Genomic DNA, 23,932 nt, shown 5'->3' with positions numbered 1-23,932 from the left:
GATTAGATTTTTTAATGTGCGGAGACATACCTGGAATGAGTATTTTTTTTTTTTTTTTAAAGTCCACTGTTTGAAGAGTTACCAAGTGTTTTAAAGAACAATTTGAGAGAAGCGTGAAAGAAGAAAGTGTAAGTGCTGCGTGATTGGTGGAGGCAGCTAGCCTATCACAGGCTGCACTGAGCTGGGCTAAGTTTACACCAATAGTGGAATTTTTTCCCCTTAAGGAGTGAAGGTTGAGAAAGTGCTCAGTGAGTGAGGGAAGGCAGCCTGCAGCTTGTTCTTATTATAAAACTTTATTACGGCCTTTGAGGGAATAGATACCACTGCATGAAAACTGCTGTTTGACTTTGGGTAAGTGACTTTTAAACAGTGAGGGATTAGGTTGCCGTAACCTTGGGAAAACCTCTTGCAGTTTAATCTATCTAGAGGATACTAGAGGCAAACTTTCAGTTTCATGGTCTGGTAAACTTTTAAAGTGTTTTACAAGTTTCCTTAAACCATCACATACCAAGAAATTTTGTTTAATGGTTTGCTGTTGCTTCACAGTGTGCAGTGTCTCACAATGATCTGAAAGTGTCAGCTTCCAGAGAGTTAATCTGGCTAACTAACGGCAGGAATTCTCTGTCTGGTGTGGAATTTGGACTGTGATATAAGATGTGTTGATGTATATTCCTTGGTCAAGACATGTGCTTGGTAGTGAGAGAGAGTGCAGTGTTTAAAACTTTGCAGTTGTGATCTGACCAAATAGAATTTAGGGTTGAAGGGAATATTTGTTCTCCATGTTTTCTCTTAAACCCACCCCCACTTGCCCTCCCCTTGCAAATACTCAGCAAACACATGGAGTTTTTGCCTTGACATTGCGTAGAATACATCTTTACATTTGTTGTTGAAGATGGATATATAAAAGGTTAGTTATTGGTTTGACAGTCCTCTGAAAAATCTTAGCTATGAATAATTAGAGGATAAAGTGATTTTGGAATGACTATGACTCACACTTGATGATTAATGGTTATGTTTTCTCAATGTGATGATCACATCTTTGGACTTGCAACCATAGATGAGTTACCCCTGTGCTAACAGACTTAGCTATGCTTAGAATTTAAGTTTTTAAAAATGGACATCTAAGAACATACCAAGGAAAGCAGTTATTCTATGAGATTAAATAACAGCTCTGTTAAATATAAATGCAATGTGTTTTTGTTTTTTGAGAAGCTGAATATTTTCATTCTTTTGGAGATTTACTTTTTTCTTTGAAAGTAAAAGTGGTGTTCTAGAGCTTAGACATTTTTAATAAGGGCTACAAAATGTGAATACTTATTAGTGTAATAATGCCAAATTCTATCCTTTGGGCATTAAAATCCCTCTCTCAAATCATTTTATGTATTTTAAAGTGATTAGATCAGATTTAACAACAAATCTCAACCTCTGTTTGCTTTCTACAGAAAAAGATGATGATGAGAAGGACCCTTACTGTTTGGAAACCCCATATGGTTATCAGCTAGACTTGGACTTTCTTAAGTATGTGGATGACATTGAGAGAGGCAACACCATTAAGAAGCTAAACATCCAGAGGAAGTCAAAAGTGGTCAGATCTGTGCCACCGCCTCAGAGCAATTGCAGCGGGCAGACTGAGTGGACTTCAACCGATTCCTTGTCCTCTTCCAACAGCGATGAGAACAAACAGTCACCCGTGTATCTCACACCTCGGAACCAGGTAGCCCAGCCTGGCCATACTGCCCAAGTCCATGAAGCTACCCAAACCATTGTGAACGTCCCTGAAACCAAGCAGCTGCTGCCACCACCCTCGCCCCGTGTCCTTCGCCATAATCCCCAGGTGGAGAAAACACTAATGGAGACTCGAAGGCGACTGGAGCAGGAGCGGCTCCTGATGCAGCCACCAGTCAGTGAGCCGCCTCGTAGGCGCCTTGCCAGCTTTGGGGGGATGGGTTCTTCTAGCTCTTTGTCTTCTTACAGTGGCTCATATGGGCCAAGCCAGATTTCACCCAGCTCCCATTCTCTGCAACATAATGGACATCTAGCCAATGGCGAGTACAATGTCTACTTCACATCCTCCATGGGCAGTTCCATCCGCCATAGCCCTCTCAGCTCAGGAATGACCACACCAGTGACCAATGTCAGCCCCCTGCACCTCCAGCACATTCGAGAACAGATGGTAGTTGCTCTGAAGCGACTTAAAGAACTAGAGGAGCAGATAAAGACCATCCCAATCCTTCAAGTCAAGATCTCAGTCTTGCAAGAGGAGAAGAGGCAGCTGGTGTCCCAGATGAAGAACACAAAGCTAGCTGGGCAGGGTCTGGGTGGAGGATTTAGGAAACGCTCCTACAGCGTTGGCAGTGCTGATCAGTATGAGCCACTGAACCAGCTCCAGACAGGCTCTGAACTCCACATTGAGGAGATGGACAATACAGAGCAGAGCTCTCAGAGGTTACAAGAGTTCAGGCAACTAACAGCTGAAGTGCAGGCTCTAGAAAGGAAGATCCAGGATAATGGTGAGGAAGTGAAGCAAAACTTACACCAAAAAGAGCAAAGGACAAACCAAAATGCCCAGCAGTGGAGCCTTGAGAGCAAGTCAATTGGTGTTGGAGCTGATGAGAACATGAACGACGTCATTGTCTACCGGAGGTCACCGGGGCGAAGCAGAGATGTGGCCGTGGGAACAGAGAAGGAGGTGAGGAGCACAGGAATTGGGGTGACTGAAGCCATGCTAGGTTTGAGCAGTGAGGCAGAAGCTGAGATTGAGATGCAGCACCAGACAATTGAAGCATTCAAAGAGAAGATCTACAGACTGGAGGTTCAACTTAAGGAGACCACACACCAAATGGAGATGGGAAAGCTAAAGCTTCAGCTTCAAGTGGCTGGATCAAGAAAAAAGGCAGATAAGGGCTTGATGGCGAGGCCAGAGATGTATAGCACTTCAGTGGAGGCTAGAGTGTCCACACAGTGCCATGGCGTGGGTAATCATGTTGAGTTTAGCGATGCAAGCACAAGTCATGTCCCTCAAATGAATGCAGTAGGTATTTCTTGCAGGCCAGATGCAAAGCATGTTGCTGTGGGTCCGGAGTTGCCAATGGAGCAGTGGGTCATCCAAGAACGTGCTGAGGTTCAGGATCAATGTGTTGGCAGGCAGATTGTGACATGCAACCAGTGTGTGGGAGTGGAATTAAGTGTATGTGAAATGGGAATCAACACTGAGTTAACAGCTGAAGGTTTAGGACTTTGCAAATCAGAGGCTGAACAAGCCAAAGAGTTCAGGTCTATAGGATGTGGAGATTGTTCAGTGGATGTAATGGTCAAATCAATCAAGGAGATGGTAACCCAGAGTACAGCAACCAGTGAAGTTCACAAAACTGACTTTGGAATCATGGTCCTACCTATGAGTGCTTCTAAGTACACAAACACAGAAATTGAGACAAAAGGCAATTTTACCAACACAGATAAGATAATCCTCACTGATTCCTGCACCAACACACAGCCGTACTTAAAAGACAAACAAATAAGCACAGAACCAGTGGTGACTCGGACAATCGCCATTGGTGATGGTCTTGTAAAAGATGTGCCGGCCACATTGAAAACGCGCTCAATATCAGTAGGTACTACTGAAGAGGTTATGCTCGACAACACTTCGTCTTGCAGAACCAAAGAGGCTGGGGTTGGTCACACAAGCATACAAGAGAATTTCTTAGTTGGTTTGAAGACCAGGAACATTGCCTGTGGCCCCTCTCAGTCTCCATCGCAGTCCCAAGAAAAGAGTGTTTCTGTGGGATCACTGATATCAGCAGAGCCCATCCAGGAACAGGCTGGGGCAGGTGTTGGACTTGATCACTACATAGAGAGAGTGCAGAAGCTCTTGCAGGAACAGCAGACGTTGCTTGCTCAGAACTATAGCGAGCTGGCAGATGCATTCGGCCCACCTCAACAATCCCAGTTTAGTTCCATCAACAGTCAGCTTGTCACTACTCTGTCATCCATAAATTCCGTTATGAAGTATGGCAGTGTTGAGGAACTCTGCAATATGGAACTTCTCAGGCAGCAGGAAGACTCGGGCAATGGCCTGAAAGGTTAGTTGTTAGTTATTGTAAAGCTCAGTGGTTCTTTTAGAAGTGATGCTGCTTCGCAACAGTTTTTTGTTTTGTGTTACAATGACCTCCTCAATCTAGTCTCATTTTGGCCAAATTCTATAAATGTATCCACATAATTTATTTTAGTAACAGTAAACTGTTCATTTATATCAATAGTTCACCCAAAAATGAAAATTCTGTCATAATTTACTCACCCTCACATCATTGCAAACCCATATGACTTACTTTCTTATGTGAAACACGAGATCTTTTAATGAATATTGTGGTCCGTCTTTTCAATACAATGACAGTGGATAGTGCCTTGCTTTAAAAAAAGACCCAAAGGTATTATACATTTGTCCATCCTGCTCATGTGTCATATTGCAAGTCTTCTTACACAGTGGCACTCGTATTCACATTAGAACTTTGTTTTTAATGCCTAACAACGCAAGTTCTCGTATAAGCTCACAAGCTACTGTAAACAAGCTGTTCTCATAGTGCTCATAAATGCCCAACAGCATCAGGATTTTTGCTGAAAAATGACTTAATTTTTTCCTAATTTCTAACCAATACATATCATATGCCTTTGAAAAACTTGGAGTATAATGCATGAGCTGCATCAGCTACCTTAATGATGCTTTAGGGTCCTTTTTTTCAAAAAAGTACTTTCAGAAAGTAACTTAATCCATTTAATAAAAGTATTCCCAAACCCGTATATTTCCAAAATCTTAAAAAGATAATCCCATTCTACCATATCAAATGCCTTTTCGGCGTCAAATGAGATAGCAGCGACCAGAGTCATTCGCCACTGACCACATATTATTATTTATTTATTTGAAAAGGGACCATGTACAATTTTTTAACATAAATGTTTCCATTTCATGCATTGTACCGGATTAGCCAAAGGTTAATTTTCATCCGCAGTCCCCTATTGATGAAATGCCTAATGTTATCAGAAGAGCTACAGCCCCAAATAAACCCCACCTGATCTATATGTATAAGAGATGTCATAACTTTACTTGAGCCAGAATTTGTGACAATATTTCGAAGTCTAGCTGGATCAGGGAAATTGGACGGTAACTTTTACACTCGTTTGGATCTTTGGCCTTATTAAAAATCAGACTGATCCGGGCTTGTCATGATTGCCGGAAGCTTTCCATTCTTTAATGATTCCGTATAAACTTCTAACAAAAGTAGAGCCAGTTCTGTAGCATAAGATCTAAAAAATTCAGCGGCAAAGCTGCCTGGCCCTGGAGCCTTGCCTTGCCAAAACTCCACCCTCCGTGCCAAAATAGTATTATATCTGTATTTCAATCGGGTCAATTCTCTGAGGTCATCAGATGACATTTGGTGCTCCAGCTCTGCCTCAGCACTTTTAATATTCCCTTCCAACTTCACAAGTTCTCGTGCTTTGGATTTTTTGGTGAATGAGGCATACTGTATGATCCAACCCCTAAGAACCTCCTTAAGTGCCTCCCAAGCCATGCCCACAGAGGATACTGAGGACCAGTTGGTCTCCATATAAACATTGATTTCAGCCTTTAACATTTGTTGGAATTCAGGATTTTGCAAAAGAGGTACATTAAAGCGCCAGCTATATGATTTATTTTTCTCCGTATGTGGCAACATCTCTAAACTCACCAGGACATGATTGGAGACTAAGATGTTTCCAATTGAACAATCAACAACAGATGAAATGAGGGACTTGGATATAAAAAAAAAAAACTATTCTAGATTAAATCTTACGGACTGATGAAAAGAATGTATAGTCCCTACCAGATGGGTTCAAAAATCTCCAAATATCTGCAAGACCAAGATTTTTACACATCCTGTGACGTGTCAATGTTGCTCTAGGGGGCTTACACACTTTTGCTTCACTTTGATCAAGGACTGAGTCCATCAATAGATTAAATTTTCCTCACAATATTATATCATGAGGGGTGCCAGTGGCTTGCAACGTCCCTTCAAGATCTATAAAAAAAGCCCTAATCATCAGCGTTAGGTGTGTAAACATTAGCCAAAATAAACCTTTACCCCTGAATTTCTGCTAAAACAAAAACAACTCTTCCTAATTTACCTTTAATCTGTTTGAGACATTTGAATTGTAGATGCTTATCAGTGTAATGACTCCTCTGCTCTTACTTGAGCCAGCACTAAAGAAAACATGTCCACCCCATATCTTCCCAAATTTTTCAGCTTCCTGCGGGGAAAGATGCGTTTCTTGAAGAAACACTATCATATTTCTTACGTTTAAGAAAAGAAATAACCTTCCTTGTTTTTATGGGCTGCCCCAACCCATTCACATTCCATGTGGAGAGAGACAATCCACTCATATTAACAACTGACATTTTGACATATTAGAAAAAATTGATTGTGTGTCAAAAACAATCAGCAATCAAACCCCAAACTTCCCCCCAAACCAAACAAACAGAAAAAAGAAAAACGTGCGCCTTAACCCCGCACACGACAGCGCCAACCGGCGTCCATCCCTCTAAACTCAAGCAGTCCATGTACGCCTACGAGAGCCCCCGTGACAACTTTGCCGTCAGATTGCTCAAGTCCGGTGTTTCTGCACAAATTTTGTAAGACACAATTACACAACAGAAGATAATCTATAAAACAAACTCCAGCCAATAGGTGGAATAAACACACAGAATTTGTAGATTCATACACATAACTGTCCCGAAGGTGTATTCCTCCACAAAACAAGCTCCAGCCACTAGCAGAATCGGCAAAAAAAAAAGCCGTTCAGTTTCCTTGGGCAGTCAAACGAATGTTCAATAAGCCAGCCCAATCGACAGCTACATGAGTGCAACAAATGTCCTGCAAGAAATACTCCACAAAACAAACTCCAACCAATAGGAGGCATAAGCACAAAGAACGTGCAGATTCATCCACAACACTGTCCCGAAGGAGTGCTATTCCACAAAACAAACTCCAGCCACTAGGTGGAACCAGCACAAAAAGAAACAAAAAAGGTGCCCAGTTTCCTTGGACAGTCAAGTGAATGTTCAGTGAGTCAGGCCCACTTGGCTGCAACGTACCACAAAATAACACTCACTCCACTGACTTTATGAAGGACATGGCTTGCTGGGGACATGTAAATATTTTGCGGACATCCTTTAGTATCTATTCTCAATTTGGCCGGGAACATCAATGCAAAAGCGACCTTCCGTTGATGTAAGAGTTTCTTGCATTCCTTGAATCAATCACATTTCTCTCTTGTTGAATTCGCGAAGTATGGGAACATGTTGTGGCTCTTCCAAGAAAGCCTCCCTTTACTCCTCGCCTCGCGTAACATGAGATCTTTATCAGATGGTCTCAGAAAGTTGGCCAGACTTGATCGGAGCCTGTCTCCCTCAGCAGATCGCCAAGCTGGAACTCTGAGCTCGCTCAGTGATCGATCGACGTATTACAGCAAGCTCCTCCAAGTCAGCAATGACCTTCATCAACATCGCCGACATGTTCATCAATTGTCGCCAAATTTCCTTCACCTCACCGGCCGAATCAACTCCCAGGCTTGCGGCCTGCTGCTTGGGGGCTTCAGCTTGAGCACGTAAGTGTCTTTTAATGTCTCCAGAGCCTGAGGATTTTGAATTCTTTGACATATTTTCTTCCTAGAACAGTTAAGAATCAGGGTGTATCGAATCTCACCGGTTTATGACACAAAAAGTATTAAAACTAGCAAAGTGCGCAGAGCTCACCATTCACACGTCCGAACCTCGCATGGCGCCACACGACTCTTTTTGAGGCTTTAAAGTGAGGCACTATCCACTGCCGTTGTATTGAAAAGACGGAGAAGGACCACGATATTCATTAAAAGATCTCATTTAGTGTTTCACATAATAAATAAAATCATATGGGTTTGGAATAACATTAGGATGAGTAAATGATGACAGAATAATTTTTTTTTTGGTGGGGGGAGGGCTAAACTTTTAATTTAATAAAACTTCACGTTTACAAAGTTTTTTGTAAAAAATGCTAAGTGTTTGTTACTTTACCTCTTACAATCTCAAACCTTATAAACACATCTGACAAAGTAAGAAAGATATCTGGAATGTTTAGCGTGAACCTGTTGCTTTAAACTAGCTCTGCTATGCTCTAGGTTGCTATATTTACACTCAAGACCTCAGTTCCTGCTGAATATGGTAAAGAATAGAGACCGGACAAGGGGTGCACACTTTTATGTGTCTGTAATGATGCCTGACATGATCTGACAGGGCAAAGTTTTCTCTGACCCTGAAAAATGCATGGGGGCTTTGGATATAATCCAACAATGAGCTCACCTCTTTTGGAAGGCAGCAGCTTGTGCTAAATGGCTAGTTGTTGTTGTTTTTGCCAATGCTGATTCATAGGTCCTCAATGTTATGTAACATACAGAAGCTTTGTGTAAAAACTTGCTCTCTAGAAGATAAAAATCATGGAACAAATGGAAAGTATTTTAAAGTATGTACTCAAGTATTTGATTTTTCTTTTCTTTTTTTCAGGAATGAAGGCTTAAATAGAATATCAGTGTAAAAATATATTTGTCCAGAGTTGGGAATGGAGTACATTTACATTTCACTTAGTAATTTAGCAACACATTCTCAGACATTCTCATGTCTCTCACAAAAAGTATTGTGACCCTATCATGGAACAGATTGTATCAGTTGATAATACCATAGTACTTTTTTTTACTAATAATTACCATACTTTTACCAGTTATTTTAATTAGTACCATATTCATGGTACTTACATGGTACCCCAAGGTACTTTAAAGAATACCATGGTATATGTCCAAACAAACACTGTATTATAATGAATACATGTCTAAAAAAACATGGCAATGATATGTATGTATGTTGATGTTTGCTTATCTGTTAAATGTGGGTAGGCCTGCTTCAGATTTTCATTTTAAAGCATCTGTTCTACAGTACATGGACTAGTGTCAGTTTTACTTGTATATTAGATCTTGGTTGTGTTGAAATTTGCCTCCAGGCAAACTACCGGGCTCTTTGCATTTATAGAGCTTTACGTTTTACTGTGAGCATTAGTTATGCTAAATTCACTGACCTTACAAAAAAATATTTTCAGAGAGGCTAAATATAAAATCTGATTTGATTATTATTATTTTTATTTTTTTTTTACATCCAGGACATTGTGTTCAGTCAAACCCCTTTATATTTCTGTTCCTTAAAGGAATAGTTCACCCAAAAATGAAACATTCTCTCATCATTTACTCACCCTTTTGCCATCCTAGATGTATATCACTTTCTTTCTTCAGCAGAACACAGATGAAGATTTTTAGAATGATTTCTCAGCTCTTTTGGTCCATACAATGCAAGTGAATGGGTGCCAAGATTTTAAAGCTCCAAAAATCACACAAGTCAGCATAAAAGTGATCCATATGACTCCAGTGGTTGAATCAAAGTCTCCAGAAGCGATTTGATAGGTGTTGGTGAGAAACAGATCAGTGATTAAGTCCAATTTTCTATAAATATTCCTCCCTGCTCAGTCAGTCTGCACTTTAAATTTCACTTGTGTTTTTGATGATTCACATTCTTCTTGCATATGCCCCCTACTGGGCAGGGAGAAGAATTTCTAGCAAAAATTGGCTTATTATTTTCTTCCCTTTTCTCCCCAATTTGGAATGCCCAATTCCCAATGCGCTCTAAGTCCTTGTGGTGGCGTAGTGACTTGCCTCAATCCGGGTGACTGAGGATGAATCTCAGTTGCCTCCGCATCTGAGGCTGTCAATCCGCACATCTTATCACGTGGCTTGTTGAGCGCGTTGCCGGGGAGACGTAGAGCGTGTAGAGGCCCATGCTATTCTCCGCGGCATCTACGCACAATTCACCATGCGCCCCACCAAGAGCGAGAACAACACATTATAGCGACCATGAGGAGGTTACCCCATGTGACTCTACCTTCCCTAGCAACCAGGCCAATTTGGTTGCTTAGGAGATCTGGCTGGAGACACTCTGTACGCCCTGGATTTGAACTCGCGACTCCAGGTGTGGTAGTCAATGTTAGTACTTGCTGAGCTACCCAGGCCCTTGGACTTAAATATTGATCTGTTTCTCACCACACCTATCATATCACTTCAAATGATATGGATTAAAATACTGGAGTCATATGGATTACTTTTATGCTGCCTTTATGTGACTTTTGGAGTGTCAACATTTTGGCACCCATTCACTTGCATTGTATGGACCTACAGAGCTGAAATATTCATCTAAAAAAATTTAATTTGTGTTCTGCAGATAAAAGAAAGTCATACACATCTGGGATGGCATGAGGGTGAGTAAATGATGAGAGAATTTTAATTTTTGGAACTATTCCTTTAAGTCACACACAGTAGCAGACAATTAGCTAAACGGAAATCGCCTGTAGGTGCTATTAAGGTGTTTCCAAAAATCAGTGCAACAGTTTACTGTCATGTCAGAGCTGTGGCTCAGTGGATAGTGCATGTGCATGTGACACAATAGAACTGCTGTGCTCTTGTGGATGCAGGTAAAATCCCAGTTCAGAAAAAAATGTAGCCTTTTTCAAGGAACATGAGCAGAGCAAATTTTTGTGTAAATGCATTCTTATGAAATTTGTCCCATTGAGTTGAATTGGACAGTTTACTAGCTATTTAAACACCCATTTATTCTGGTAGTGAAATGCTTTTCCATGCTCTAAATGTTTTTGACTTGTATTTGAATGTCTTGTGGTTTGCTTTACGGTTGCATATTGTTTGTGTCTTTCTGTGTCCTGTCCACCCAGAAGCCAAAATGGTCAGTGGGGCCAGTTTCCATTCGAGTAGTATGAGGACAGAGGTCACGCAGATAGAAAGTGTGTGTACAGAAGACACACATGAACAGAGCACAGCTGCACAGAAAAGCCGCATGGACCAGCAAATGTCCACAGCATTGCATGGTATGACCAATTCTATGTGAACAAACATTGTACTGGTATTTATCTATCATTACAGATATATACATGTTCTATATACACACACATTCCAAAGTATTTGGACACTTAAATCAAATATGCAAATATGTTATTGCATTGGATAAGAAAATATCAAACCAAGTGGCATCTGCAAACAAATTATGCTAGACTAAGACCTTGACTTTTCTGAGGCGTTTCTGTAATTACTTATAACCAACACTTTTCATCTTCATTTTCAACAGTATGTCTGTTGTTTTATTTTAAACAGAACATCATTCTTATGGTTAAAATGTTTTGCTTGGAAAGTGTGCTTGTACTGTTTTATTTAAAATAAAGGCCACTTAGTTGGATATTTTGTTATCTAATACAATAACATCCAGACATTTTTAAAAATGGCTTCAATTTCCAGATCCTTTTTTTGGTGCCACTTTATGCAAGTAAGATTTAGCTGATAAATAGATCCATTTGGTTACACATTATCATACATATTATTACAAGTGTTGATTTTAAGTTTTGGGTACAACTGTATTTATAGTAGTAGTAGTATGCGCACATCTAAACATTGAGGCAGGTGCACGATCCAAAAATTGACAAAATTAAAAAAACAAGAAGAAAACAGCACACAGCTATATAAATGCTCTCATATTATTTAATAGAAAAGACAAAAACAAAGTTTCGACCAGCTGGGTCTTCGTCAGGCAGTTACAGCAGTGTGTCGTTCTCTTGTTTTTTACAACTATATTTAGCCCATTATGTAAAAATCCATCCATCTTAATCTCCCCTTGGCCGATTTTCTTTTTTTTTTCATGAAGCAAACCTTTTGTGACTGTCTCAGGAGAGCAAGTAACAGATTACTGGCCGCAAGGCACATAATTCCAGGCATTCATCTGCTCTCACCTGTCAAAATAAGAGAACTGTGGATAATGACTGCTTATACTGCAAACAATGTTAAAGATTCAGAGAGAGTGTGTCCATCTGTAGGGCTTGTTCTGGCAGTTCTCAGAACTGTTGTTTTTTCAGTCTCTGTGGAGAGGGGCGGCGATCGTCTTCGGTATTTGGCAGAGCAAAGCCCCTACTTAACATGTTTGGCATTGCTTGAGGCTGTGGGATGAGTTTCTTTTGCTTCACATAGTTTTTTAAAAACTCATGTTTGACACTTTGTACATTTTTCTTTTTATTCTACTTTTTATTCTACATTTTTACGTTCTATCTTCCACATGTCGATTACTATTACAATTTTGAAATTTAATGTAGCCAGCTCTAGCTTATGGTCTTCATTAACTGTTACTGGCTAACATAGATCAAGCTTGTTCATTTCCCCCAACAGCAATAACACTGTATTTCATAATGAATCATGATTCAAGCTTTGTGTGTTTCTCTATATTTTGATAGGGTGTGTATATTTCTGTCAGCACTTGTGGTTGAGGCAAAATATTGCTCACAATCTTGCTTATTTAGATAGAGATCTAAATTAAAACCTTTTGTATTCTGTTATTTCCATTAACGATACATTGATTTGAATACATCTGATCTCTATTTGTAGCTGGAATACTGTTAACAAATTCCCATCATATTTTTTTTATTTTTTTTTTATGTTAAAATACTTTCTACTGTCACGTTAATATGCAGAAATAACTTTAGGTAATCCATTCGTAGGCTGACCTCCCCAAAAACTTAAGCACTGTGGCTTTGGCACTTTCAAAACAATGCCCTGTTTGTTTGAGAATCCCGACCAGCCCAACACAGCAACATTCATTACATTTACATACGCAGTTATAATGGAGCTATAGCAGATTTTTGCATAGTCAAGCTACAGTCTTCATCAGTCTGTCCGAGCATACATGACACAATGCACAATTGAATACTTGAAGGAAGGATGGCAAATACGCTGGGGCTAAATACACATCACAGGTCATTTGTCTTTCCGAGCATGCATGCGCAAAACAGAGAGGCCAGTTGTGGTCCAATTAAGTTGTATACTGTACATGCTGGACGAAGCCATGTTACAATTGTGTTACATAGGTTTGCTTGTCTGACTTCACAAAAATTGGACCGATATGATTTCAGTCAGACTAAAGTGTTTAAATCACATTTTAAAAAGACAAATTATTGTTAAAGTCTGACTGAAACCAAACTTTTAAAGTATATGTAAATGGCAGCTCAACCAGTAGTGTGCATTTGGGGTGGGACTATCTGTTTGTTTGACCAATAGAAGATGGGGGCAGTGTTTGAAAATTGTCATTATTTTAGCAATTTTGTTTGGTGCTGCTAATGGCACAGAAATGACACACTTAAGCTTTGAATATTTTTTTTGAAATGTAAAGATTTCATCTCTAGTTTAACAAATTGCATATAATTTGATTGTTGATTGCCTATTTGTAGTGTTGTCATAAGTACCGGTACTTCGGTACCAAGTCGATAGTAAAATAAAAAAGATGTAATGGTACCAGTGTTTCTGCAGTACTGGTAGTACCGAGCACTGACTCAATCCAGTACCAGCGTGCAGTATGACTGAAACACGACTACTTTCAAATTCTCACAGGCTTATTTTGAACAGGTGCTCTGTTACTCCTTGTACACAGAAATGACCAATTAATCAAATTAATATCGTGACATGTCCCAGTGTGATTTAATAAACCACTAAAGGCTGCAATCTTACTGTGGATGAGCTGCGTACTTTTAAATAAATCCAACCGCACATCCACTAGAAACTTCCCAGACATTGAAAATAATTCACGTTGTATCAGATGACAGAAAGAGCACTTATCCATTGTGAACCACGCAGCACATGTAAACTACATATGTACACTGGAGGTCAAATTTTGGAATAATGTACAGATTTTGCTCTTATGTAAAGAAATTGGTACATTTATTCACCAAAGTGGCATTCAACTGATCACAATGTATAATCAGGACATTAATAACATGAAAAATTACTATTACAATTTGAAAAAAATCTCAGAACTTCTTAAACTATTTCAAAGAGTTCTCATCAAAAAATCTTCCATGTGCAGCAATGACAGCTTTGCAGATCCTTGGCATTCTAGCTGTCAGTTTGTCCAGATACTCAGGTGACATTTCACCCCACACTTCCTGTAGCACTTGCCATAGATGTGACTGACTTGTTGGGCACTTCTCACACACCTTACAGTCTAGCGGATCCCACAAAAGCTCAATGGGGTTAAGATCCATAACACTCTTTTCCAATTATCTGTTGTCCAATGTCTGTGTTTCTTTGCCCACTCTAACCTTTTCTTTTTGTTTTTCTGTTTCAAAAGTGGCTTTTTCTTTGCAATTTTTCCCATAAGGCCTGCACCCCTGAGTCTTCTCTTTACTGTTGTACATGAAACTGGTGTTGAGCAATATAGCATGATTACTCAAGGATAAGGTGTTGGAGTGATGGCTGCTGGAAATGGGGCCTGTCTGGATTTGATCAAAAATGACTTTTTTCAAATAGTGATGGTGCTGTTTTTTTACATCAGTAATGTCCTAACTTTACTTTGTGATCAGCTGAATGCCACTTTGGTGAATTAAAGTACCAATTTCCTTCCGAAACAGCGAAATCTGTACATTATTCCAAACTTTTGGCCACCAGTGTATATAATTAAATCACAGCATTTGCGCTTTAATCTCAAATCAGCTTTATTTGTATTGCATTTTAAAAAAACAGAATTGACCAAAGTGCTTCACAGTGATAAAATTTAAAACATAAAATTTTAAAACACTTCAAAACTGTGTCCTACATTTCATTTGTCAGACTCAAAGGCCAGTGTAAAGAGATGAGATTTCAGACGTGACTTAAGTCTTCAAATAATTATAATGGGCCGTGACGCAAACTGTTTATCTGGAAAAGTAAAGCTTCCGGCAAAAAGCACATCACATTAAATTCAAAATAAAACCTAGATGCCTGAAATTGAATATAAATATATTACAACTGTATAGTAAAATGTAATATTCACTGTAATAATTAAAATATCACAAGCAAGACGGCTGTTGAGTAAAGGTTTTGAAAAAAAAAAATGCAATGACATGTTGAAAAGTTCTATTTTCACTTGTTAAAAGTTTTAAGACTTTATTGATTAGACACCATTTTGATGATGAAATTAAACTTTTAAAAATTTTCTGGAAATGGGGGCCTGGGTAGCTCAGCGAGTATTGACACTGACTACCACCCCTGGAGTCGTGAGTTTGAATCCAGGGCGTGCTGAGTGACTCCAGCCAGGTCTCCTAAGCTAACAAATTGGCCCGGTTGTTAGGGAGGGTAGAGTCACATGGGGTAACCTCCTCGTGGTCACGATTAGTGGTTCTCGCTCTTAATGGGGTTCGTGGGTCATGGAGAGTAGCATGAGTCTCCACATGCTGTGAATCTCTGCGGTGTCGTGCACAGCGAGCCACGTGATAAGATGTGCGGATTGACTGTCAGAAGCGTAGGCAACTGAGACTTGTCCTCTGCCACCCGGATTGAGGTGAGTAACCGCGCCACCATGAGGACCTACTAAGTAGTGGGAATTGGGCATTACAAATTGGGGAGAAAAGGGGATTAAAAAAAAAACAAAAATTCTGGAAAGTTCTGTAAAATAATGATAATTATTCAACTATAATTTAAATAATTATTAAATAATTAAAAAAAACTAAACTTGTGTGTTCAATAGCACATTATAATAGTAATATAATTTTGCTGTGGTATCGAAATTGGTATCGAGAACAGTGAAATTTCACTGGTATTGGTACCGACTACTGAAATTTTGGTACCTTGACAACACTACATATTTATATCCATTTCTCTTTTCTATTAGGCAGTCAAAACACCCTGAAGTCTATTATGAAGAAAGATGGCCATCAGGGACCTAACAGCACTAAAAAGAACCTGCAGTTTGTTGGTGTGAATGGAGGGTAGGTTATCTTTCATTTAAAGGAATAGTTCATTTAAAGGAACACTCAAAAATGAGAATTTTCTCATTATTTACTCACCCAATTGCCATCCCAAATGTGTATGACTTTCATTCTTCGCTGAACACAAATGGAGATTTTTAGATGAATATCTCAGCTCTGTTGGTTCATTCAATTCAAGTGATTGGTGACCAGAACTTTGAAGCTCCAAAAAGGACACAAAAGCAGCATAAAGTGGTGGTTAAATCCATGCCTTCTGAAGCGATATGACAGGTGTGAGCGAGAAACAGATCAATATTTAAGTCTTATTTATACCCGGTAGGTGGTGATATGCATGAAGAAAGCGAATCGGCTAAAAGAAAAGAATGTGAAAGTGAAAGTAAATATTTATTGTAAATATGGACTTAAATATTGATCTGTTTCTCACCCACACCTATCTTATTACTTCAGAAGACATGGATTAAACCACTGGAGTTATACAGATTACTTTTATGCTGCCTTTATGTGCTTTTTGGACCTTTATGGACCTGCAGAGTATTTGTGTTCTGCAGAAGAAAGTCATACACATCTGAGATGGCATGATGGTGAGTAAATGATAGGATTTTCTTTTTTGGGTGAACTATCCCTTTAAGCATGAGGTGATAGATCCTTTCTCATGGAAGAAGTTTTTTTTTAATATGTTGTTTCTCAGCTGATGTTTGTCATATTCATGCTCTTTTCCATATCAAGGTATGAGACAACATCAAGTGATGACTCGAGCTCAGAAGAGAGCAGCTCCTCTGGGTCAGATGGCGAAGTGGAGGAGAAAGACAAAATGGTGGATGTGAGGGAGAGGAGGAAAGAAGAATTCAGAAATAAAGAAACGATGGATGAAGTCAGAGATACTGAAGATTTAGGCCAGGAGAAAAGGCAAAGGCAAGTTCTACCAGTAACCATTAGATCCAAATGCATCAAGTAACTTATAAACTCCCTGTTGCATTCTTTATGACTGTAGAGCAAGTCTAGGATGTGCTGCCTTCAGTAAGGGAATTTCAGGTATTTTGAATGTTATGTCTACAGTAGAATATTTGAATATTTTTTAAATTAGAGAAGCAGCCAGTTTGGAAGAATAAAACCTGAGGAATGGGAGCCCTGTATAATCATATCAGTTTATAATCCTGCATGTCAGCCCTGAAATGAGTTATTAGAAAAAATCTTAAAATACTGCACTTGGAAATTTCGAACAGAACTTGATAACACGTTCAGGATTCTTTGCCTAATAATCTTTAACACTCAGAGGTGTCTTTCATTCAGTGGGCTTTTTTGTTCTTCCTTAGACAAGAGTTGAATGAGAAGATGCTTTCTGCGTGCAACATGCTGAAATCTCACCTCAATGACCCCAAGACTTTATCTAGCAAAGATGTGGTAAGAAAATATTAAATGCATACCTCAATGCTCCAAAATAATCCAAGTCTGTAATTCCAATATACTGCTGTGCAAAGGCAAAACACAACTACACATTTTGTCAAAGGTATTACTGAAATCACGCCTCTTGGACCATGATCTGTCCTGTTTCAGACTGGCTTGTCTTAACTATGGTATTCTTAGATTATTTTACACATCTAATCAGTCCATTACCACGTATATGTACAATACTTTTGGCTAGACAATCAAAATGTTTGAAGCCAGTAGACTCAGTTTCAGTGTGTTTTTGCCTTTGTAGTGGAGTTTAGTAGAATTAATTAGTAAAATACTCTGCTCTTGAAATGCTTGGGCCAGTTTGACTTAATCAGCAATTTTGCCAAACAAACAAGTTATTCAAAGCAAATTAGAGTCTCAGATGTCTTCATGCTCTGCTTCACCATTCCTGAAACAGGAAGGATATTGGCTTCTTTGTGGTTGACGTGGTGTAAAAGAATGTTGGATCAACACTTTTTTTTTTTTTTTTTTTTTGCTGACCCCTGAACAGAGGGGCTGAGACATGCCCAGCTGTGAGCTGACAGGGTTACTATTAAGTCCTACCAGAAGTCAAAGCTTTATTTGACCTGAATTTCAGTCAAGCAGAAGATGCTAAATGTTACCATGAGTTTTGCAAAATGTTATGATTTTACATAAATTTAGATTTCCCTTTTATGTTAAAGCAAAGTGTGTAGGTGTGAATGAATGCCTAGTAGTAGAAATGTATACATTTTGTTAAACTTTAACCAATGTCTTTACATTTTAAAACAAATATTTAAAGGCAAGGGAAGTTTATTAGTATAGCACATTTCGTAAATAGTAATTCAAATTGCTTTACGTTGAAATTATACAGATGTAATTTCCACATCAATAGCATCACCAAACAGAATTTGAAAAACGATTATTTTCAAAGAGGTTCCCCGAACACTCCCCTCATCTCTCATTGGTTGGTCAAACAGATAGTCCCACCCCAAACTCAAACTGTTGGTTGAGACAATGTAGCTGTATCTGGTTGGCTGGGATGGTCAAACAAACAGAGGAATGTTTTGATAGTGCCACAGTGTTTACAGGTTACGTTGGAATTAACGTACAAATGGCTTATTTATAGTTGTCTGCATTTAGATGGAGAAATGTATTGTAATGTTGAAAATGACCCACTCCACCTTTAAAGATTGGAATTGTAGCTCATACTACACTGCATTTGTTCTATGTAATCTACTATTATGCATACTGCTCGCAGTTATATTCTTTAATATAATGTCGTTCCAGAGGCCATATGTGAACACAGTGCAGCATGAGTGGTTCCGTGTGTCCAGTCAGAAGACAGCAGTGCCAGAGATGGTAGAGGACTACCTGAATGCTTTCAGAGCCATCTCACCTGCCCTATTGCAGCATGTCGTGAACATGGCCGATGGCAATGGCAATACTGCCCTCCATTACAGTGTGTCCCATTCCAACTTCCACATTGTGAAAAAGCTACTGGATGCTGGTTAGTATGGATGCTCTATTCAAATCAACACTGTTTTACCACACTGTAAGTGGGGCGAAGGGAGTAAACAAAAAAAAATAAAAATTACATTAGAATGGACATAATTTTCTCAGACATTTCCCTCATGCTTTTCATATTGCCAGGATTCACAATGAATTATTGCACCCGCTAGAAAAAAAGAATGTTTTTGCATACTGTATATCCCAAGTATGAGTATCTACAGTCTATTGTAAGTCTTCATAAGTGGTACTTGCCAAGGCAAGCACCACTATAATTATTGCTCATGTTTGTTTTAAACCCCAAACCATAAGTATTATATGTTGTTGTGTAAATCACTGCACTGTTTATGGCACGGACAAGAATGATACCTTAAATCATGCGGATTGTTGAGGAGAGGTGTGCTATTAGCTTTCTAAGTGATCAGACTTATGATTTTCATCTGGTGGATGATAACATGGGTGACAAATGCCAAAGATGCCAAAGGAGGGACCGGAGCCAGATCTAGGGACCAGAATATCATAGGGTTCTTATCCACCATTTGGCCAAATTGCCTAGTTCTGAGCATAGTAAGTACCAGTTCCAGTAGAATTGTCTTTAGAACACGGTTTGGTACGGGACGATTACAAACTGTTCCCCGCACAGATTTCTCTGCATGGTTGGCAAACCGCACTCAGGACAGAGAACCGTGTTGGTAGAACGACTTGAGTGAGGTAGCAACTCATCATTGGTCACTTGTCAGTTATTTTCAGTCTAATCCTGATTTTACAGCACCACAATGGAAAAAGAAACCGTAACAATGTCAACAAGCCTGGATTGAATGAATGAATGAATGTTACATTTATATAGTGCTTTTCTGACACTACACTCAAAGGGCTTTACACAGTGAACAGGGGACTCTCCTCAAACACCACCAGTGTGCAGGATCCACCTGGATGATGCGACGGCAGCCATAGTGCGCCAGTACGCTCACCACACACCAGCTATTGGTGGAGAGGAGAGAGGATTGAGCCAATTTATGAAAGGGGGTTATTAGGAGGCCATGATTGATAAGGGCCAGTGGGGGGAATTTGGCCAGGTCACAGGGGTTACACCCCTACTCTTTTTCGAGAAGTGTCCTGGGATTTTTAACGACCACAGAGAGTCAGGACCTCGGTTTAACGTCTCATCTGATGGACGGTGGCCTTTTTTTTTACATTATAGTGTCCCCATCACTATACCGGGGCATTAGGACCCACAAAGACTGCAGGGTGAGCACCCCCTGCTGGCCTCCCTAATACCTCTTCCATTGGATTGGTACAGAAAAGCATGATTTAGCTCCAGTAACCTTTCAGCCCGATGACAGAGTTTCACTAATAGAGATTTGGGGTTGGCCTTTTTTGACTTGGGCCTGTGAGTTACCACCTGGAACATCCTAGCAACAGCATAGCAACACACTAAAAACTACTCTGCACACCTTAGCAGTTACATATCATAGAGATTTGGGTGGGCTCTCTTGACTTGGGCAGTAAGCAGCCACCAAGAAAACTCTAGCAATGGCCTGGCAACGACCTGCAACACCCTAGCATCGTTTTCTATCTTGTCATGACTGATATGGTTATGAGACACTAAAAGGCTTTTTTTCCCATTATATCTCAAACCCTTTACCATCTCAATTATTCACTCAAGAGTATATAGGAAAATGGGTAACCCTCCAGCTACGTCCAGAATTATGCCTTTTCCCTCTGGTCCCACTCCAAAAATCACCAAAGGCCTCGGTTGAATACAGCATGATGAGGTGTCTGTGCTCCTGAAAATAAAAGCCCATTATCCCAAACACTTTTGTGCTCCTCTACTATCTGACACTCCTGGGGCGCCCCCCATTGTCTCCATTGTCTGCTTCCATTCTCAGACCCTCGGGCCATCTTTGCCCCATTGCCAGTCAGTGAAGCACTGATTTGGTCCTACTCTTCTTCCTCAGCCCATGACTGAATAGCCTTCATGTCACCTCTTTTTTATGTTTAAAACAACTGACAGGTTCTCTCCAAATGCATTTACTACAAGGGTGGGCTCAGCAGTCTTGTCTGATTGCCCAGGTCTCTCTGTTTTGTTGTAGATGTCTGCAATATCAATCAGCAGAACAAGGCGGGATATACTCCCATCATGCTAGCAGCGCTTGCTGCCGTGGAGGCCCCTAAGGATATGAGGGTGGTGGAAGAGCTGTTCAGCAAAGGAGATGTCAACGCAAAAGCCAGTCAGGTCAGTGTGACCCTTTTAGAGTGATTGAGTGCTGCTTTTAATGAACAAATGAAAGACTACATTAAATGGTCCTTTGTGTAAATAATAAATACTTTATTATATAACTATTTATTAGTTTATTCAACATGAAAATATTTCTCTCATATTTTTGCCAAAACTCAGTTGTTAATTTGTTCATGCTGCACAAAGATTAACATTTTTTTGTATTGTTTTACCAGTCAAACTATCTTAACATCCTTAAAACAAGATACATTTATATAATTGTGTAAGAATTTTTTTCAGACTATACATCTTTATGAAAGTTTATTTTTCTAATCTAATTTGCAAAAACAAGTCTTGTTTTAAGTGTAAACCTAACTAAATTGTTATATTTATGCTTAAAGCAGTTTTTTTTTTTTTTTTAATAAAAAAGGGACGAATCAAAAATGTTTTTTTTGTTTTTTTGTGGTAATCAACATTATGCGGCAAATGTTTTCACACAGTAATCAGTTACTTATGAAGTTTCTAAGCTGATCTCTTTGAACTTGTGTGATTCCAGGCTGGTCAGACAGGGCTCATGCTGGCTGTCAGTCATGGCAGAATGGACATGGTGAGAGCTCTGCTCGCCTGCGGGGCAGACGTCAACATCCAGGATGACGAGGGCTCCACTGCTCTCATGTGTGCTAGTGAACATGGCCATGTCGAGATAGTCAAGCTGCTGCTGGCTCAGCCGGGCTGTGATGCCACACTGAGCGATAATGTGAGTGTCTAGAGTCCCGATTCAACCTAGACAATCTACCAGATTTGCATTTAAAGCAGTGGTTCTCAGTTTAGCTTTGTACAAATGTAAACAAAAATGTCCTTAAAGTCAAATTTATTAACTGGTTTATTATTGTTTTCTGTATGTCTCTTCTGAATTTTGATGGTTTCATGCTAGTTATGTAGTCTAAATCTTACCTCGCATATTTTTGTTCATGGTTTTTGAGGATTAGGGCATGTCACACAACCATTCCATGTTGGCTTTTGTCTAATTTGGTCAGCTTTTACCAGTCGACAAATGAATTTGCAGCCAAATAACGTAGAATTTGATTGGACACGCAGACTTTGAAGTCAGCAACGAAAGAAATGGGAAGACTTTTTTTCTCCCCTTTAAAAGTTGATGAGACTAGTTATTTTGCTATCTTATCTACACACAATTATGTTTAGTTGCATTTTAGTATTTGCATTGCTTTTTTTTGTATGTGTGTGTGTGTGTGTGTGTGTTTTATGGACCTGTGACCAATTTTTGGGTTGTGTGCCTCCAGTTCCACTGGTTTAAAGAACATAAAGTGTATACATGTAAAGTTTCTAAAAGATTTCTCACAGTACACACTGCAATTTAATACTATGAGGAGACAGTCAGGCTAATGAATGTTTAAAATACAGTACCTACCATTTATTTATTTTCATGTCCCTAGGATGAGAGCAATGCCTTGTCTATTGCTCTGGAAGCTGGCCATAAGGACATAGCAGTGTTACTGTACGCCCATATGAACTTTTCCAAAGCTCAGTCACCAGTGAGTAATCTGACTTTCACCATCACCTGATACACAATGTATTCATTTGGCCTATCCATCTGTACATATTGTTGATATAAATAGCTTTCTGTTTTTAAGCTGTAGATGCTGTAGTAAAGTAGAAAAAAAAAAAAAAAAAAAAAGAATCCAATTTGGAAAAAAAATAAGATATTTTTGCATAGAACTAAAATAACATGGAATCAGGTTGATGGGCATTTTGTTCCATTGGAGCACTCGCTGCCATGTTGCAGTGGAGAATCTCAATTTATTTGGTAATATAATTCAAGTTAAGGCTATGAGAGACTGAGGCATCATATAATGGTCTAGAGTTGGCAAATGACTCATGTTTGGCCCCATTGCTTACTGTTAATCGTTCCTTTTTGTCATCTTTTCACAGGGTACACCTCGACTTGGGAGGAAGACTTCACCCAGTCCGACTAGGAGAGGGCACATTTGATAACCAAACTTCTACCCCACTCTTTCTAAGCTGCTACTTCTTCAGGTTCTACCATGCCTACCATTTTCATCATCTAGAAACCAAATCAACAGCAAAAGGACTTCCTGCAAACCTCAGCGAATGGATAGTAGGCAATTATACTGAGCACTTTTTCAAATTTGTCTTTAGATATTTCTCTTTGCTTAGCTTTCAGAGACAAATGGACTTGCTAGCTAAAAGTCAGTCTCTTCAAGACCTCGAATCTGTACTCACCCTGAATGTATTCAAAAGTATTCTCATGCCTGAGATCACCAGTATGTGACAGCATAATGTCAGAGCTAGATGTCAACAGGAACTTGACTGTGGAGTTGCCTTACTTCAGTTTTTTGTTCTCATATACGTAGATGTTGAATTATATAATATATGAATATATCTCTGTATATTTCATCTAAGTGATCTTAATCTTATCTACAGTCCTGTTCAAAGTCAATTCTCTCTCTCTCTCTCTCTCTCTCTCTTTTTTTTTTTTTTTAAAGAATCAATTATTTATAATTCCAAGATGTGGCCAATATTGTATGACAATGAGCTTTATACTGGAATCATGTGTATGCTGCCCAATATATTAAGCCTTTGGGGTTTAAGTCTTTTCTCCTCTATCATAATTCCATCGGAGATGTCCAATGGATATCAAAGGTTGAAGTGCAGACTTTCAACATAATATTTTAAACACAATGTTTCTAGATTGGATATGGTCCTTCCGTTTATACTTGCCATTTTATCTATTTAAAAATCACAGTATTTAGGAAATTTCAGATTTGCTTTGTAAAATGAAGTTATATATCTTTACCAATTAAAAGGTTTTATCGCAAATAATTGTACTTTCATTGTATATAATTTATGTTTGCAGTACATGGAT

General features: G+C 39.2%; 1 protein-coding gene across 4 annotated transcripts in view; it reads left to right on the top strand.

The window, feature by feature from the left end:
• The window catches only part of LOC127434799 (KN motif and ankyrin repeat domain-containing protein 1-like), a 69,680-nt gene extending 45,791 nt beyond the window's left edge, over positions 1-23,889 (top strand). For all 4 annotated transcript variants that reach the window (XM_051687806.1, XM_051687797.1, XM_051687810.1 and 1 more), the window contains 10 exons: positions 1,443-4,079; positions 10,827-10,979; positions 15,791-15,887; positions 16,614-16,799; positions 17,201-17,288; positions 18,591-18,810; positions 20,903-21,045; positions 21,584-21,784; positions 22,482-22,580; positions 22,978-23,889. In XM_051687806.1, the coding sequence (XP_051543766.1) occupies positions 1,443-4,079; positions 10,827-10,979; positions 15,791-15,887; positions 16,614-16,799; positions 17,201-17,288; positions 18,591-18,810; positions 20,903-21,045; positions 21,584-21,784; positions 22,482-22,580; positions 22,978-23,037 (3,884 nt within the window). In that variant the 3' untranslated portion in view covers positions 23,038-23,889. The remainder of the gene's footprint in view (positions 1-1,442; positions 4,080-10,826; positions 10,980-15,790; positions 15,888-16,613; positions 16,800-17,200; positions 17,289-18,590; positions 18,811-20,902; positions 21,046-21,583; positions 21,785-22,481; positions 22,581-22,977) is intronic.
• The last annotated feature ends 43 nt before the right edge of the window (positions 23,890-23,932 follow it).

Source organism: Myxocyprinus asiaticus, chromosome 4, assembly GCF_019703515.2.
Source record: "Myxocyprinus asiaticus isolate MX2 ecotype Aquarium Trade chromosome 4, UBuf_Myxa_2, whole genome shotgun sequence".
Lineage (NCBI taxonomy): Eukaryota > Metazoa > Chordata > Actinopteri > Cypriniformes > Catostomidae > Myxocyprinus > Myxocyprinus asiaticus.
Note: the sequence above shows the minus strand (reverse complement) of the source record. Positions and strands in the feature narration are given on the sequence as shown.